The sequence below is a fragment of the Benincasa hispida genome, chromosome 12, assembly GCF_009727055.1.
Source record: "Benincasa hispida cultivar B227 chromosome 12, ASM972705v1, whole genome shotgun sequence".
In the NCBI taxonomy this organism is placed as follows: Eukaryota; Viridiplantae; Streptophyta; class Magnoliopsida; order Cucurbitales; family Cucurbitaceae; genus Benincasa; species Benincasa hispida.
The window spans coordinates 70,928,799-70,943,786 of NC_052360.1; the positions used below are offsets into that span (position 1 = coordinate 70,928,799).

The window sequence follows — 14,988 nt, forward strand, 5'->3', positions numbered from 1 at the left end:
ACTAGCTTTCAGCTGCTTAGTTTTTTCAGCATACCATCTTTTGAGGACTTGTTTCAACTTTCTTAGTCTGATTGAGAAATTAAAACCAGCCCACCCTTGCTGAATTTCCAGACTTAGAGAACGTTCAATAATTCTGCAACACTCCTTATCAAGTAGCCAACTATTGCAAAATCTAAAAAGGGAGGGGCCTCATTCAACAGCTCCAGCTTCAAACAAGAGAGGGAAGTGATCAGAAATTGGTATAGTTTGTCTTGAGACTCTTGAGTTTTCGAACAAATCATCCCAACTACTTGTGATGAAGAATCTGTCAATCAGTGATCTCAATATTGTTTCTCCTTCTCGTGACCAAGAGAATCTTCCATTTGACATGGGGATTTCAAGTAGATTCGTATTTCTAATGAAATTATTAAATTGTCTGATTTCTCTAGTTGCTCTTCCTATTGGAAATCTTTCTTGTCTTCTTCGAATACAGTTAAAGTCCCCACTGATACATCAAGCACTATCACATCTTTCTATTAATGAGGTTAATTCAATCCACAAATTTCTTCTTTCACTAGGGCTGTTTGGTCCGTATACATTGGAAATCCAGCATAATTTCTTACAAATGGTACTGCACTTTAATGTTAATGAGAAATCTGCCTTGAAGACCTCCAAAACTACAATTTTGCTTTCATCCCAAAGAGAAAGAATACCCCCAATCTGCCTTGTGCTTCTATAAAAGCCCGCCCACCTTTTTAGAACTCCAAATGCTTTTTATGAAAGGGAGATCAAATCTGTCCTTTTTTTATTCTTGAAGTAGAACAACATCCGGATTTATTTACCTCAGAAGCTTTTTTATAACTAATCTTTTAGATTTATCTCCAAGTCCCCTAATATTCCATGAGATAATCTTCATTTGCTGATTATGCCAGGGTAATGTCACAAATATTTAAGAAAGAATTAAGCTCTTGAGGTAGTTCAATGTGGGATGGAATTAAGACTGTTGAATCTTGTACCTCCTCTTCATGGAAAAGCAAATTCAAGTTTAGTATGGCATCTTTTTGATCTTCTATGCCCTTGAATTTCAAGTTATGATCCTCAAAGTCTAAGTCTTCACTGCTGACACTAGCTATTGAGGCTTCATCATACTCTTGTGGTAGCTTTTTAGAGTCGGAGACAGCAATGGGAGACCCTTGCACATAAATGAAAGATGGATCTAAGTTTTTACCCAACTGAGGAGTGGTTGAAGAAGGAAAAGTGGGAGGAATTACTGACCTTTCTGCCTCATCAATAGGTATTTGTACCCGAGCGCAACAAACTTCCAATAAGTTTGAGTTTGCAAGTAAGGACCACGTTTTAGCAGTGGAGCTTTTCCTTCTTTCAAAGTATTTAGGGAATGGCTTGAGAAGATGTGAGCTTCGGCTAAAGAGGGATACTGAGTTTTCTTCTAGATATTTCAATGAATTATCAAATGCCGGAGGGGTAAAATGGACAGGGGATTGAACAGGGGAAGACTCTTCCTCTTCAGCATTTAATGTATGTGTCTCCTCGGTATCCTCTGGCCAGCCACGGCTTTTTAATCGAATATGATGCTTCAACATCCTTGTCTCTTCAGTGGGGAGTTCTTTTACTGCCGCGCGGCAGGGTAAATTGTTTTTCTCCCGAGATGCTGATGGTTTATTCATTGTGGGGCCATGTAGAACTGAAGATGAGGGGTTTATCTCTTTCAAAATAATTGGCTGTTCTTCCAAGGAATCTGAAACGTCAGTCCTTTGGTTTTTTTCCAGAAGAGATGTTTTAGTAGGGCTTATAAATGAGGTGTTTTTAGAATTAAATAGAGTGGTGACTGTTGGAGTTCTCGAAGGAGTGGCTGTTGGGCTTCCCTTGACTTCCTTCTCCCTTCTTAATGAGATTTCTTCATTCTCTTTCCACATGTTCACACCTAACCGGTTTTGGACTTCGGGTAGAGTAGTTTCTGATTGGCCAACCAATTGCTCCGGCAAGCAACCTTCCTCTTTTTCCGGCAAAGATGTCCCCTGTTCTGAATTTTCCGGCGAGTTGACATTGACTTCTTTTGAAAACAGAGGATTCCTTGCAAAATTTTTTTGATTTACTGTTGTATCAAGGAAAGACCACTCTTCAGATGAATTTGGATGGCTTAATCCTTCATCGATCTTAACCTGATTTAGTCTAGCTATGTCAACCGGATTGTGAAGTTCATTTCCTTCCAAAATTCTCATATCTTTTCTTGGAGGATCCAAGAACTCCATCCCCTTGCCTTTTTTTAAAAAAAGGGAAACAAACTTTTTATTAATTCATAAAAAGAAAGTATAAGAGNATGTGTACTTGAATAGGATCGATACAAGATACGGGATCAGGAGACGCACCCGGGCATCTCAACTAGGTTGACACCCAAGTACATCCCCTTGCCTTAACCTCTAATAGCTCCAAATTTCCCCCTAGGCTTGCCATTAAGGATAATTGAGAAGTTTGTGGAGGATATGCATACTCTAGTCGATAGTCTAATGTTTTAGGTAAGATATGCATACTCTAGTCGATAGTCTAATGTTTTAGGTAACATTAGTTTTCTAGTGTTTACACATAAGTAGTAGAAGTTCTTATAGGAATTAACAGAGAACTCAGTAAATTATTCAACAACTCCAAAGTTCGATCACAACTCAAAGGTTACCTGAAACTGAGTGTGGCGTTGGAGTCTATTTGGATTTTCCCCATAGCGACTATCATCTGGCCGTATACTAGGCTCCACATACCTTCCATAAAAAATTTCCACAATGACAATTAAAAGTCTTATGTGTCCACAAGCAATAACAACTTTTATGTTTTCACTAATGTAACTGCTTAGTGCTCACAAGCATATGCAGACCATTTTTTACATTTTGATAAAGTGGCAAACATACATTGAAATTTTCAGTGGAGTTTCTCCAATGTTTTCAAGGGTAACATACATTGAAAAAAAAGGAAAAATACAAGGGGAGTACAAAAACCAACCCCAACCAAAAGGGGCCAAACTAAAACAAAAAAAGAACTCCAATCAAGCCACCAAAGCCCAAAGGGAGACATGGATCTTAACAAGAAGCTCACATAAGCTCACATCTTCCTTGTTTTCTCCAACCCTCTAAATACTTTATTAGTCCTCTCCATCCAAATAACCTATAACATCGCATAAACCCCATAATCTACATAAACCGACCCTTCTCATGAAAGGCGAGTGTGAAAGGTATTCTTTCGACATTGAACACGTCTTTTGATCTTGTCCCTGGAAGCCAAACTCCTCAAAGAAATTTTCCCACATGAAACTAGCAAAAGAGAAACTCTTGAAAAAGTGGTCAAAGTCCTTGGTTGGGCCTCTGGAAAAGATGCGACACTACGGACCCATCAAACTAGAAAAAATCCTCAAAACACAATCTATCATGTTAATTCTTCCATTGAGGACTCATCAGGCAAGAAACTTCACCATTTTTACTTTTCACATAGAGTTAACTGAACGAATGGAGGCAAAGGGGTTCACCAAAGATTTTTTTTTTTTTTAAGAAAAATCAAGATAAACCATCCATGTTGAACCAAATGAAGATCCCCTTTTCGATGATGAATAGAAACCCACCCTCAACCACAATGGGAAGGCTAATAATGTTTATTATTTTCCTATTGATTAAGAGACTACAAACCAAAGATCGAGAAAAATGTTATTCTCTGGCCGAGAGAGATTGAAGGCCACAAAATGATTTCACCTAGAAGAAATTGGTACAAAAGAGGAAACACAGAGCAAATGAGTCCATCTCCCAACCACTTATCTTCTCAAAAGTAGGGATCCCTCCCATCCCCCATGACACACTACATAAACCACAACAACGAGAGAGAGAGAGAATGAGGAAAGTCACTTAGCACTAAATATAGCTCTCCAAGGATGGGAAAATTTTTGTAGATCATAGTCAATACTCGACAGTTCAGTTTAGTTTAGGAGAATTTGCACTTTCTTTTGATGCACTTTTTACTAAATAAATGCGAAGTGTTCCTAGTTTCTAAAAAGATAAGGTATCTTGAAACATTCACGAACTCACTCTAAAATAACATACCCACCCGCCCCTACCCTGAAGAAAGCATTATCCCTAGGCAGTGCGCATATTCTTGAAATGACCAAGACTCCAAAGGCTATTTACAACCTAACTTCATAATGAAAAGATGAAAAATAACAAACGATCCATGGATTTCTAATCTACGTAATGAAGGAGACAACCAAAGTGAGACAATACATAATGAGGCATTCTCTCCTGCAGATATATGTCAAAGAATACTTACGCAACATTCCATGGTTCTGGACCAAGAACTCTTAAGAATGTCAAGGGATTCATGGTTCCTGCACCAACCTGGCCAATAACAGAAACAATTTTAAATAATTGCAATATTACACCTCAAACCCTTATACTGAAAACCTTTTGATAAACACACACACACACACACAAAATTGTGTCAACACCGAACTTACCTCTGTGTTACTGCATTGCATCACAGCACATCCAACAGAGGCCCAGTATTCCTGTGATATTATTGAAATAATCATCAAAAGAACGGTTCAATGTGATAATGATATAAAGAATAAACTTCAGATTTACCTTATTAATACCAAACAATGATTATTATGGGGAAAGGAAACAGAAATATCATATATCACCACTGAGCAAGTAAATAGCCAAAAGTGATCACAAGATGAATGTAATAGACAAAGACTCCATTCAATTTTGTGCCTCGTAAAAAAATCCATTCAACTTTTACATTTACAGAGTAAGGAAGGAAGAAATGGACACCATGAAGTCAAAGACTCCAACTGCAACAATTTCATGGCTTAATCAATGACCCATGACTCTTATTTACGACCCAGATATTCAACAGATGATTATAAAATTTGCCCGAGGAAATGTAAAAGCCATTGATCCTTTTTTAGTGTTTTGAGGACCTTATGGATGAATATAAGTTTTATTGCTTGTGAAATATAGAATTTTGATTGTAGCGTAAAGAAAAAAGACTTTGGGGGTGTTTGGCTCACCAACTTTATAAGTTGGTGTTAAACAAATCAACTTCAACAGTAAATACTATTAAAGTTTGCACATTTATTGAGAAACTCCATTTTACAACTCTGCACTCCAAACACAAACTTTCTAACTCTCTACTTCATAACTCACCTCAGTACCTCAAACACCTCCTTTATTCTTTCACAAATGCAACTGCCCACAAGCATATGGGGACCTTTTTCCTTTTTCATAAAATATTCTCAAAATGAATATAAGTTTTAACGCTCGAGGAAATAAGTACTGCTTCTTTTTTTTTTTTTAATTATGCCCCATATTCAAACTTCAACCCCAATTCACAATGCACACCATCATACACATCTAAGAAACAACTAGATTACAAGCCAGATTTCCACTACAGAACATTGAGACAATCCAACCAACAGATACAAGCCTTCACTTGCATTAAAAAAAATACCCTTTATTCTTTAGCAGAAAATAAACAAGAAATAAGCAATTGGGCATCAGGAAAATGACCTGGAGACGCTGAATTGCTTGCTGAAAAGTAAGAACCGAGGACTTGGAGCCATACGTCTTGGAATCACTGGACGAATGCTGTAGAGTAGTGGAAGGACTAATGGCAGAGGCACAAGTTTTGTTGAATTGGCGGCGATATGGAGACTTGCAGAAGCTAGAAGAAAGTGACTTCCGAGAGCGAATGGAAAGGAGATAAGTATGGTGTTTGAGGAAGGAGGCAAGCAGGGGAAGAGCAAGAATGGCCATTGGTATGGCTCAAGCTTTTGATTTCGGTGTCGTCAAAGAGACGGCCTTAGCCGGTTGGGAGTTTAAACGGGTTTTTCTCCCAAAAAAAAGAAAAAAGAAAGAAAGAAAAAAGCACTCGAAAGTTTTATTTTAGCTAAATATCTTGGAAAAATATGTGGATGGATCAAAAATTGATTTTTGATCGGATGACCTAATCTTAAAACCTATAAAAATTAATTTAAAACTCCTTCTCGTATTAAGAATGTTTCACCTATCACGAAAAAAGTCGGAATTCTAACACAATGTTCATTTCAATTGTAATTTTTTTTTAATCACATGTTGATCAATCGAGGTCATGAGTGCCCTCCCACTGTGATATTGTAGTGGATTTAAAAAAAAATCTCGATTAAAATAAACATTGTGTTAGGGTTTTGACTATTTCACGGTGGGTGAGACATCCCTAATGAGAGAATGAGTTTCAGACGATAGAGTACTTTGTGACATAAGTATGTTAGTTTTGTAGGATTGGATCATTATGCATTTACGTCTCTAAAATTAGGTCATCTATACAAAAATCTCAAGAAAATTTGGCGCACTCTCAAAAACTAAAGTTGTATAATCACTTCAACATCCACTTGAATTTACATTATTCCCTTGATTTGTTAAGCAAAAGAAAATTTCCTCCAATGCTTTATCTTCTTCTTTCTGTCTTCTCCTTCTTTTTCTCTCCTTTTTTTTCGTTTTCTTCTTTTTAAAAAAAAAATTGATGGTTCAGTTTTCTCTATGGATAAAATTGTTTTTCATTTCAATGAGTCCTTTTGTTTGAGGGTTGAATGTTGTTACTTCAAGGCTGATATGTTGTAGGTTTGTTTCATGTCATTGTGTTAATCATAACTCGTGTTGATTTAGGGTATCATCTGATTGTTTTGCTGGTGATGCATGTAATTGAAGTTTGATGGACTAATTGATATTGCGGTAGAATAGTCTAAGCTTAGAAAAAGACAAGATTTATATAGCAAAAGTGCAATTGAGAGCGAGATTGAAATCGATAGGTTAATCCAGAGAGCAAGTGATAGTTGGAGCACAAGAGAGAACACGAGCAACAATTAAAGCAAGAGTGCACATGAGATCACAATTGAGAGCGAGAGTAGCAGAATGCAAAAGAGAGCAAAAGAAAAGGTAAAATTATTATTTTTTATCTATTAAGTTTGTTTATCATTTTATTAATTTGTTGATGTGTTTTATTCAATACTTTTACACATTTACAAGACTTACCTTGCATTCTAAATATCAGTGTAAGGGGTTACTTTCCCGACTAGGTTATCAATTTGTCCACATTGGAAGTACAAACAAAGTCATCAAAGGAAATATACTTACCCCCACATGATTCAATTCATAAGGATTATCTTCAAACAGTTGGTTGACGTTGATTTGGTATTCAATAGCCCATTTGTGCATCACATCTTATTAAGGAAGGTTGTGGACGAGAGACCAAATGTGACGAGTTTCATATAAGGTCTACAATTGTCACTTATATTAATAACAGGATTGTGGACATCTCATGAGGAGAGTGGTTCAGAATGAGGTATCATTCATATGTTTGTGCGGACGTACTTCGATGAAGGGTTAAAATGTACAAAACGTTGAAGTTCAAGAACTAAGATGATGCAGGAAAGGTCTTTCTAGTGTATAGCAATGACGGAGAAGTACAGGTCCAAGACAATGGACAAATTATTGTAAATGTGTGCAACCACACATTTTAAGCAACTTATATATATATATACGTCGATTTCTTATATGTATATATTTTTGTTCGATTAATTCAAACGATGGAAGTTTATCAAACAACAAATGTGTAAGAATTGCATACATAATATCATCTACCAACATCATTCACATAAATTAATGTGGCAATTGGTGTCTAAAAATTGATTATGTAAATGACTTTGAACGATGTTTTTTTAGATAAAATAAATGACAATAGGGATATTAATTTTTATTATAGTTGTAAATAATGTCACACGTGCTTTCTCATTTTTACTCATTAGTTGCCACACGTACGTCAAACTTCAAATCCTTTATTTTTAATGGAAAAGACACTTTTCTTAAACAATTTTAAAGTTCAAGATTTTTTTTTTGGAACAAATTGCAAAGTTCTAGGGTAAAAGTAAAGTTGTCCTAATCTAGATGCATAATTTTGAAAACCTAAAGATGAAGAAAGAAACACAAAAGAAGCTATGTGCCCTTAAAGTTATATACATAAGATGTAAACTCGAAACATGGGAGAGGGGACAAGGGCCTCCATGCATCCATTCCCACGAAATCACACAAACATTGACTTTTGCAACTTCTCTCTTTTCTTCTTTGTGTTCTGTTTGTGGCAGGCTAATATAATATTCTCCATGTAACCAACTTCAAATCTAAAACTTTATATTAGAAGATGCACATATTCATATCAATGTAATTTTAGATTCATTATTAACATATAAAGTAATATTAATTAAAAACAAGACTATAATAGTCAACTACATGTTTTTTTTTTTAATATAAACATATAATGAGTGCACGCGTGTAGCAAAATTAAAAAAAAAAAAAAAAAAAACACTTGCAAGAATAGCAAAAAGAAAATATCAATTTTGCAAATCTAGCCATGATTTTCTGAAAATTTTAAATATAACTGAAAAAAAAACATTAAATATGATTTTCATTTTTTTTTTAATTTCAATTTTACCTTCCTTTGTAAATTTCATGTATATCTTATTACTTTATGTTTGGTATATCATCCAATTGATATATATTTTATATGTAGTATATCGGTTCCGATATACCAAATATAAGGTAAATAAGTCGTGCAATTTGATAAAGATCATGGAATTTCATAAGTTCTAACCGGACCTATTACACAATTCAAGGCCAAAAAAGATTAGCGTTCATTCTTCACATGCCAAATTGGATAGAGTCAATTCAACTTCTAGTCCATGTGTTACACACGAGTTCAAGCAAGAAATGGATATTTGAAGCTTTGGACGTTAACATTTATAAGATTGAAGTTGGGCATGGAGATTCCATTAACAATGTTTCAATTTTACTAGCACCTTGAAGACATTATTTATTATCTTAGTTTTATAAACACTTTAATTAAATTTCAGTTTTTAAATGTTTAATTTAAGTCTAGATGATTAATTGTAGGGGTTACAAAACTTACCAATGATGGTCATGACCTTTTGTGTATGCTTTTTGGGCATATAAAGAGTTGGGGGCTACCTTTAATTGGTGAGTATAGAAACTCATGAAATTGGAATGTAAAATATCATATTATGAATTTGAATGAAACATATTACTTGAATTTGAGACTCTTTATTTAGAATTCAACAATAACCTTTGCTTTTTCTAAGTTGTGAGTCATTCATGGAGCCTTGATCAAATTTGATTGTAGAGTGACTCAATCTAAAACATGATTTCAAATCTCGCTTCTAGATCTTTGATCCAAAAGGTAATCTAATTCTAGTATTTTTATTGGTTAATCTGAATTTTATATAAGGAGGTGTTCATTGTTTAGATTCAAGGGTTTTCACACAAAAGTTTGAATCGTTGTACTGAGGATTAGGGTTACCTTATCACAAATGATATACCAAATTTACCATTCATATACCAAATTTATATCAGTCAACAAGTTGCTCGTGCATTTGTTAATATTTGTGGACTTAATTTGAATCCTTATACATTTGCTTCAAAGTATTACTTTTCTAGTACATTCATCAATTTATAATGATTCAATTCATCATATTGGTGTTGGGAATATCCTAAAAGCTCGCAGTTCATGATCATGGAAACATTTTCTATTTATCAATGAAAGTTTTATTGAAGTTTTTATTCAATAAAAGTGTTATTGAAATTGCATTATATAATAAAAATCTAATAAACAAATCTATGGCTATTGCATGAATACTGTAACTTTATATAGAGACATAAAAGAGAATCTAGTTATACTATATAGCCAAAAAGGTCTATAAGTATATGGATGAGATTGGGTACCTCGTTCTGGGGACACTATGGATGCGACCTACTTTTTATAATGATACAAACAACGTGATCCTAAAATTGTTCATGTGGAGATATGCGAGTAGAAGCATCCTATGCAAAAGAGTTTTGCATAAGATCGGACCACGAAATAGTCACTTTTCTTTATAACAACTGTTTACTGTTAAAACTGACTATTTCAATTAAATGACCTAGGGTAACTTGATCTTAATCCTGAGCTAACTATGAACTCGTGTTTATTCGAGATTATCCTTCGATCTGCATAGGTGAGAGTAGTTCAATAACACTGCTCAACAAGCCTCCCATTTTAGGATAAGACCGGATAGATAGTTGGAGACATAGTCCTTCAAGATGGAATTCACTTCTACCTGTTTTAAGGTTAGCAGGTAGGTTGTTCTCTTAAGTGTCGATTCCTGGTCTTGAACAAAGTGGCCCCGCCCTCTCATGGCTATAAGGGATATGGTTTGTTAGTTGGACTATAAACCAATTGTTCAATAGAGGATCAATGGGAGCTTAAAGAGCAAGACATATTTACAAGGGTAGAACGATAATTTTGACCCAACTGTAAATACGAACGACCTGTGAATGATCGATTTACTGATTATAGTTAAATCAAGGGGACAAAAATATATCTACAGTAAGAAGAGTGCAACTATCAAGCTATAGTGGTATGTCTTGGTGGTTAATGAATATTGATTGACTCAGGTTAAAGAACTTAATTGATTAATCTCAAATTGTTGGAGCTCACGATCTGTAGGCTTATAAGGTCTCTCTACTAGCTCGTAAAACATTAGCATCTTGGATTAGAAAAATTAAGCAAAATTTGAAGTGTTCAAAATTCGAAATTAGGGTTTTTGAATTTGAAATGTTCAAATTTAATTTTAGGGTTTAGATAATTATATTCGATATAATTAAACGTTTTAATTTGTTGAAATTAAATGTAAATTGGAGAGTTTAAAATATTTAAATATTGATTTAAATATCGGTTACATGAATGGGACTCATGTTTAAATTAGGTGTTTTTATTAATTTAATATTTGATACTAAATTATTGTTATTTAATTAATTAATTAATTCTGATTAATTAATTATTTAAATAAATTATTTTTTAAATTTAATTCAATTTTAGAAATTTAATTTATTGTTTAAAATTAATTTTGATTAAATAAAAATTTGAATTTTAAATTAGATTGTGGAAAAGTCTCACATTTGAGTTTTAGTGGGATTTTCCATTTATTGACATCTAGGCCACTCACTTAGTGCACTTTGAGGTGTCACTTTGCTGAATGAGTGAGTGCTTGTATGATTAAGCTTAATAAAAGCTTGATTATCTAATTATTTTCATGTCATGTGACAGAATTTAAGTGGAAAATTCTAAAAGAAAATTTCACTCTCAATTATCCATCAAACCCTTTGAATCCTAACTTAATTTAGAGTTTCTACCACTCAATCCAAAGCCGAGAATAGTAGAGAAGACTCTCAAGTTTCAACAAAGGTACACGTCTTGTGAAAACCTCTATTTTAAAATTTTGTTTTGCGCGCTTTTAAACTCAAATTAAGTGTATTTAGAGTGCTTATTGATTCTGTATGCTTTCACATTTTGCTTTTTTAATCCATCAATTGGCAATCATTCTCAACAAATGTTTTGAGAAGCTATTGATATACCAATGTTATACTTGAAATTGAATTTTGAACATATTGCTATACTATTGACATACGTGAACAAATGCATTTTTTAAGAAGTATTAATATACTCATGATATATCAATAATATACTTAAAATGAGTTCTAATTAATGTTGAGATAATACTAATACACAATATAATACTTGAAATTTTAGTTAGTATGAATGATGATGTATTACTGATATATTAATGGTACATACTTGAAATTAGTTTTTCATCAGTATTCAAATGTTATCTATACATTAATATTTGTTTTAAATGAATTGTAAATGAGCATTTGGTACATTAATCATATAATTAAAATTGAAATTACTATCGATATACTTGAATTACGTGTTAGATGAATATAGCCAAATTCAAATCAAGTCTCCATTATTCTGTCCAAATTGATATGGAAAGATCTCCACACTGATTTAGGGGAAACTCTATTAGGTTCAGAGAGTTATGAACTCTATTAGGTCCAGAAAGTTCTATAAGGTGATGTTTGGGACAAATAGTGGAATAGTGAGTTCCAAGGCATTATAAAGTTCAGAGAGTTATGAACTCTTGGGACTCACAATGTAAGAAGATAAGATATAAAATTGATGTTTTTTAGTAGTAGGACCCACAAACTTTTTGCACCAAATAAGGAGTGGAGTTCACAACTCTTACTTCCTAACTCATACTTCTCAATTCCTTCGGCCAAACATACTGACTATAAAAACTTCCTTAAATAGTTATCAATCTTCACTTTCTAGGAGAAAGTACTCTAAAAAATAAATATCTACCCTATCTCTCATCCCTTTTTCAAGAACTTCAGAGAATCGTTTCTACAAGATCCTTTCTAGTTATTGCTTTAAAGAACAAGTATGCACTTGATTCAAAAGAACATGTGTAAGGGCTTTATTCATCTTGAAAAATAGTGAATCTAGTTAGATTAATGACTAAGCTTAGAGATTTGTTACTATTGATCTTCTTTGTTTTCATTGTACCTTTGATTAGTTGTTCTTATTTATGTTCTTCATTGATTGCCTTAGTAATTTTACCATCTTTGGAACAATCTTTGTATTCTCTCGAGATTACATTAATATGAGTTTTAGTTTAATTTCTTTGTGTTCTTTCTTTTCCATAATGAGTCAACTCTTTTCTTGGAATTCAAATCTGTGAGTCAGTTAGGGAAAGAACAAAAGTCTCATTTGTGTTATCTTTACTGTGCTCAACATTTACTATTCACTTGCTCTTATTGATTATTGTTGAACTAGTTTGATCACCTAGATTAGCATGCCCTATTGAATCTAATAATTGAAAGAGATATAAAATATGAATTAAGTCATATGCGTGTTGGAATGTACCATCGTGTAGCGGAAGTGACCAGGATCCATAAACACTCTAATTCATTAATTTTGGCAGAAAAGAAAGCATGCTTCAGTAAAAATAAATGGGTTTCGTGACATACCTTTATAGAACTTCCTCAAAGCTTGAATCCAACTGCAAATCTCCTCTGAATCTTGTTGTAGAACTTCCTCTGAATCTTGTTGTAGACCACCCCAAGATCTTCCCTACTATCCTCTTGGTGCTCTAGATTGAGTAGGAGAACTCAAAATAAACTTGAATTAAGGGAATTCGGAGACTAACTCACAGCAGCAACCCAACGTGAAGAACACCCTTATTCTTACGAATTTTTCAGAGAAATTCTTTCAGTTGCTCTGCCTCAAAACACTTCAATCTCTTTAATATATTGCAGACCATCATACAAAGAGATTTGCTGCATGAGATGCAACTTATGCTTGGAGTTAATGAAGCTTGAAAAGTGTGGGTTGTTAGTGAACTACTTGGAAGAAGACAATGGAGAAAATCAATTTTCCATTATGTGTTTTTCTTCTTTTTCAATTTCTCAAATATTGATTTTATAAATCAATTATTTTAATAAAATTGAAAATATTATTAATTTCATAAATTAATTTTCTTAATAAAATTAATAAATAATTATTTAAACAATTTAAACAATTTAAATAATTCTAATTAATTTAATATCAAATATTAAATTAATTTTTACACAATTCCATCTTCAAATATTTAAATCATATTTAAATATTATTTCTCCAATTTCATTTAATTCTAAATTGAACATTTCAAATTAACTTATCACGCTACTCTAGAGCTTATCCATTTACGAGCTAGTAGGAGAACCTCGCGGACCTATAGGTCATGGGCTCCAACGATCCGAGATTAATCGGTTAAACTCATTAGATCAAACTAATCCTCATTCGTTAGCTAATGGGTGATTCCACTAAAGCTCATAGTTGAACTCCTCTCACCGTAGATATATTATGTCCACTCGATATAACCATGATTAGTAAGTTAACCCTTCACAGGTTGCTCGTAATAACAGTTGGGTCGAATCTTTATTTTACACCCGAAATTACTTCTTGTTCCTTAAGTTCCACTGATCCCCTAATGACAATTGATTTGTGATCCAATCAACAAATCAAATCCCTATCGGGCCAATAAGAGGGTGAGGCCTCTTGTTCAAGACCCAGAATCAGCACTTGAAGAGAACAACTTCTCTACTAACCCTAATCAGGTAGGAGTGAATTCCATCTTGCACCCTATGTTCTCAGCTATTCATCCGGTCTTATCCCCAAAATGGGAAGCTTATTAAGCAAAGACAGTTGGTCTACTCTCACCGTTTGCAGATCAAAGGATAATCCTGAACAAACACAAGTTCATAGTTAGGTCAAGATTAAGGTCAAGACAATCGTGTAATTTATATGGCTGAAACCTGGCTCTGATATCAATTGAAGGAAATCAAACACGAGATTTTCATGAGTAGTGGAAAATAGATCATTCCAAATTATAATCATGTATGAACATTACAAATTACAGTCGTAAACAGAGACAAACGGTTATGCAATCAATATAATAATTACACCATGAAAGTACAAATAAACAAAGAGAATGCTACAAACATATGTCGACTCGTCTCCACGCTCCTTGCTTACAAACGCTCAAACATAGCAACCTCGAACACTCGAACAACACGACCGCAACACTACACGAACCCTTCGCGCTCGAATTCAGTGATCGTCTTGATCATGAACACCCCAACAGTATGAACGGCCTCCACAGAACCTAGACGGTGTCAAGTTGAGTATGACACAACCAAACAGGTTACCTTGTTATTCTCGGTGTGAGAATCTAGAGGATGGGCTCTATGTGGACTTGGTATGAGGTAGAAGAAGGAGGAAACAACGATCGTATATATGATTGGGCAAGTGGAAGATGGTTGAAACCTATCGTATAGGTCGATGCCCAATCGTTTAGCAAAAACTATGCGATCGTCTAGTAAAAGCTAAGCTATCGTTTAGCTCATCGCTTAGTACTGTGTCTGTCGTCTACAAACACTACACGATCATTTACCTTTTTCAGTTGTCGCTTAGTAAATCTGTATTTACTTGACAAGCTCCGTGAGATTCTTTTTCCAAGAGAGAAATCTCAACAAAATACTTTTGCAAAGC

At 34.0% G+C, this 14,988-nt stretch overlaps 1 protein-coding gene across 1 annotated transcript in view; it reads right to left on the bottom strand.

The window, feature by feature from the left end:
- LOC120066991 (glycine--tRNA ligase, chloroplastic/mitochondrial 2) overlaps positions 1 to 5,881 on the bottom strand; it is a 70,346-nt gene extending 64,465 nt beyond the window's left edge. Inside the window, exons 1-4 of the mRNA XM_039018333.1 lie at positions 5,541 to 5,881; positions 4,484 to 4,534; positions 4,297 to 4,364; positions 2,669 to 2,750 (exon numbers count right to left, since the gene is read on the bottom strand). Of these exons, the coding sequence (XP_038874261.1) occupies positions 2,669 to 2,750; positions 4,297 to 4,364; positions 4,484 to 4,534; positions 5,541 to 5,786 (447 nt within the window). The 5' untranslated portion in view covers positions 5,787 to 5,881. The remainder of the gene's footprint in view (positions 1 to 2,668; positions 2,751 to 4,296; positions 4,365 to 4,483; positions 4,535 to 5,540) is intronic.
- Between the last annotated feature and the right edge of the window lie 9,107 nt (positions 5,882 to 14,988).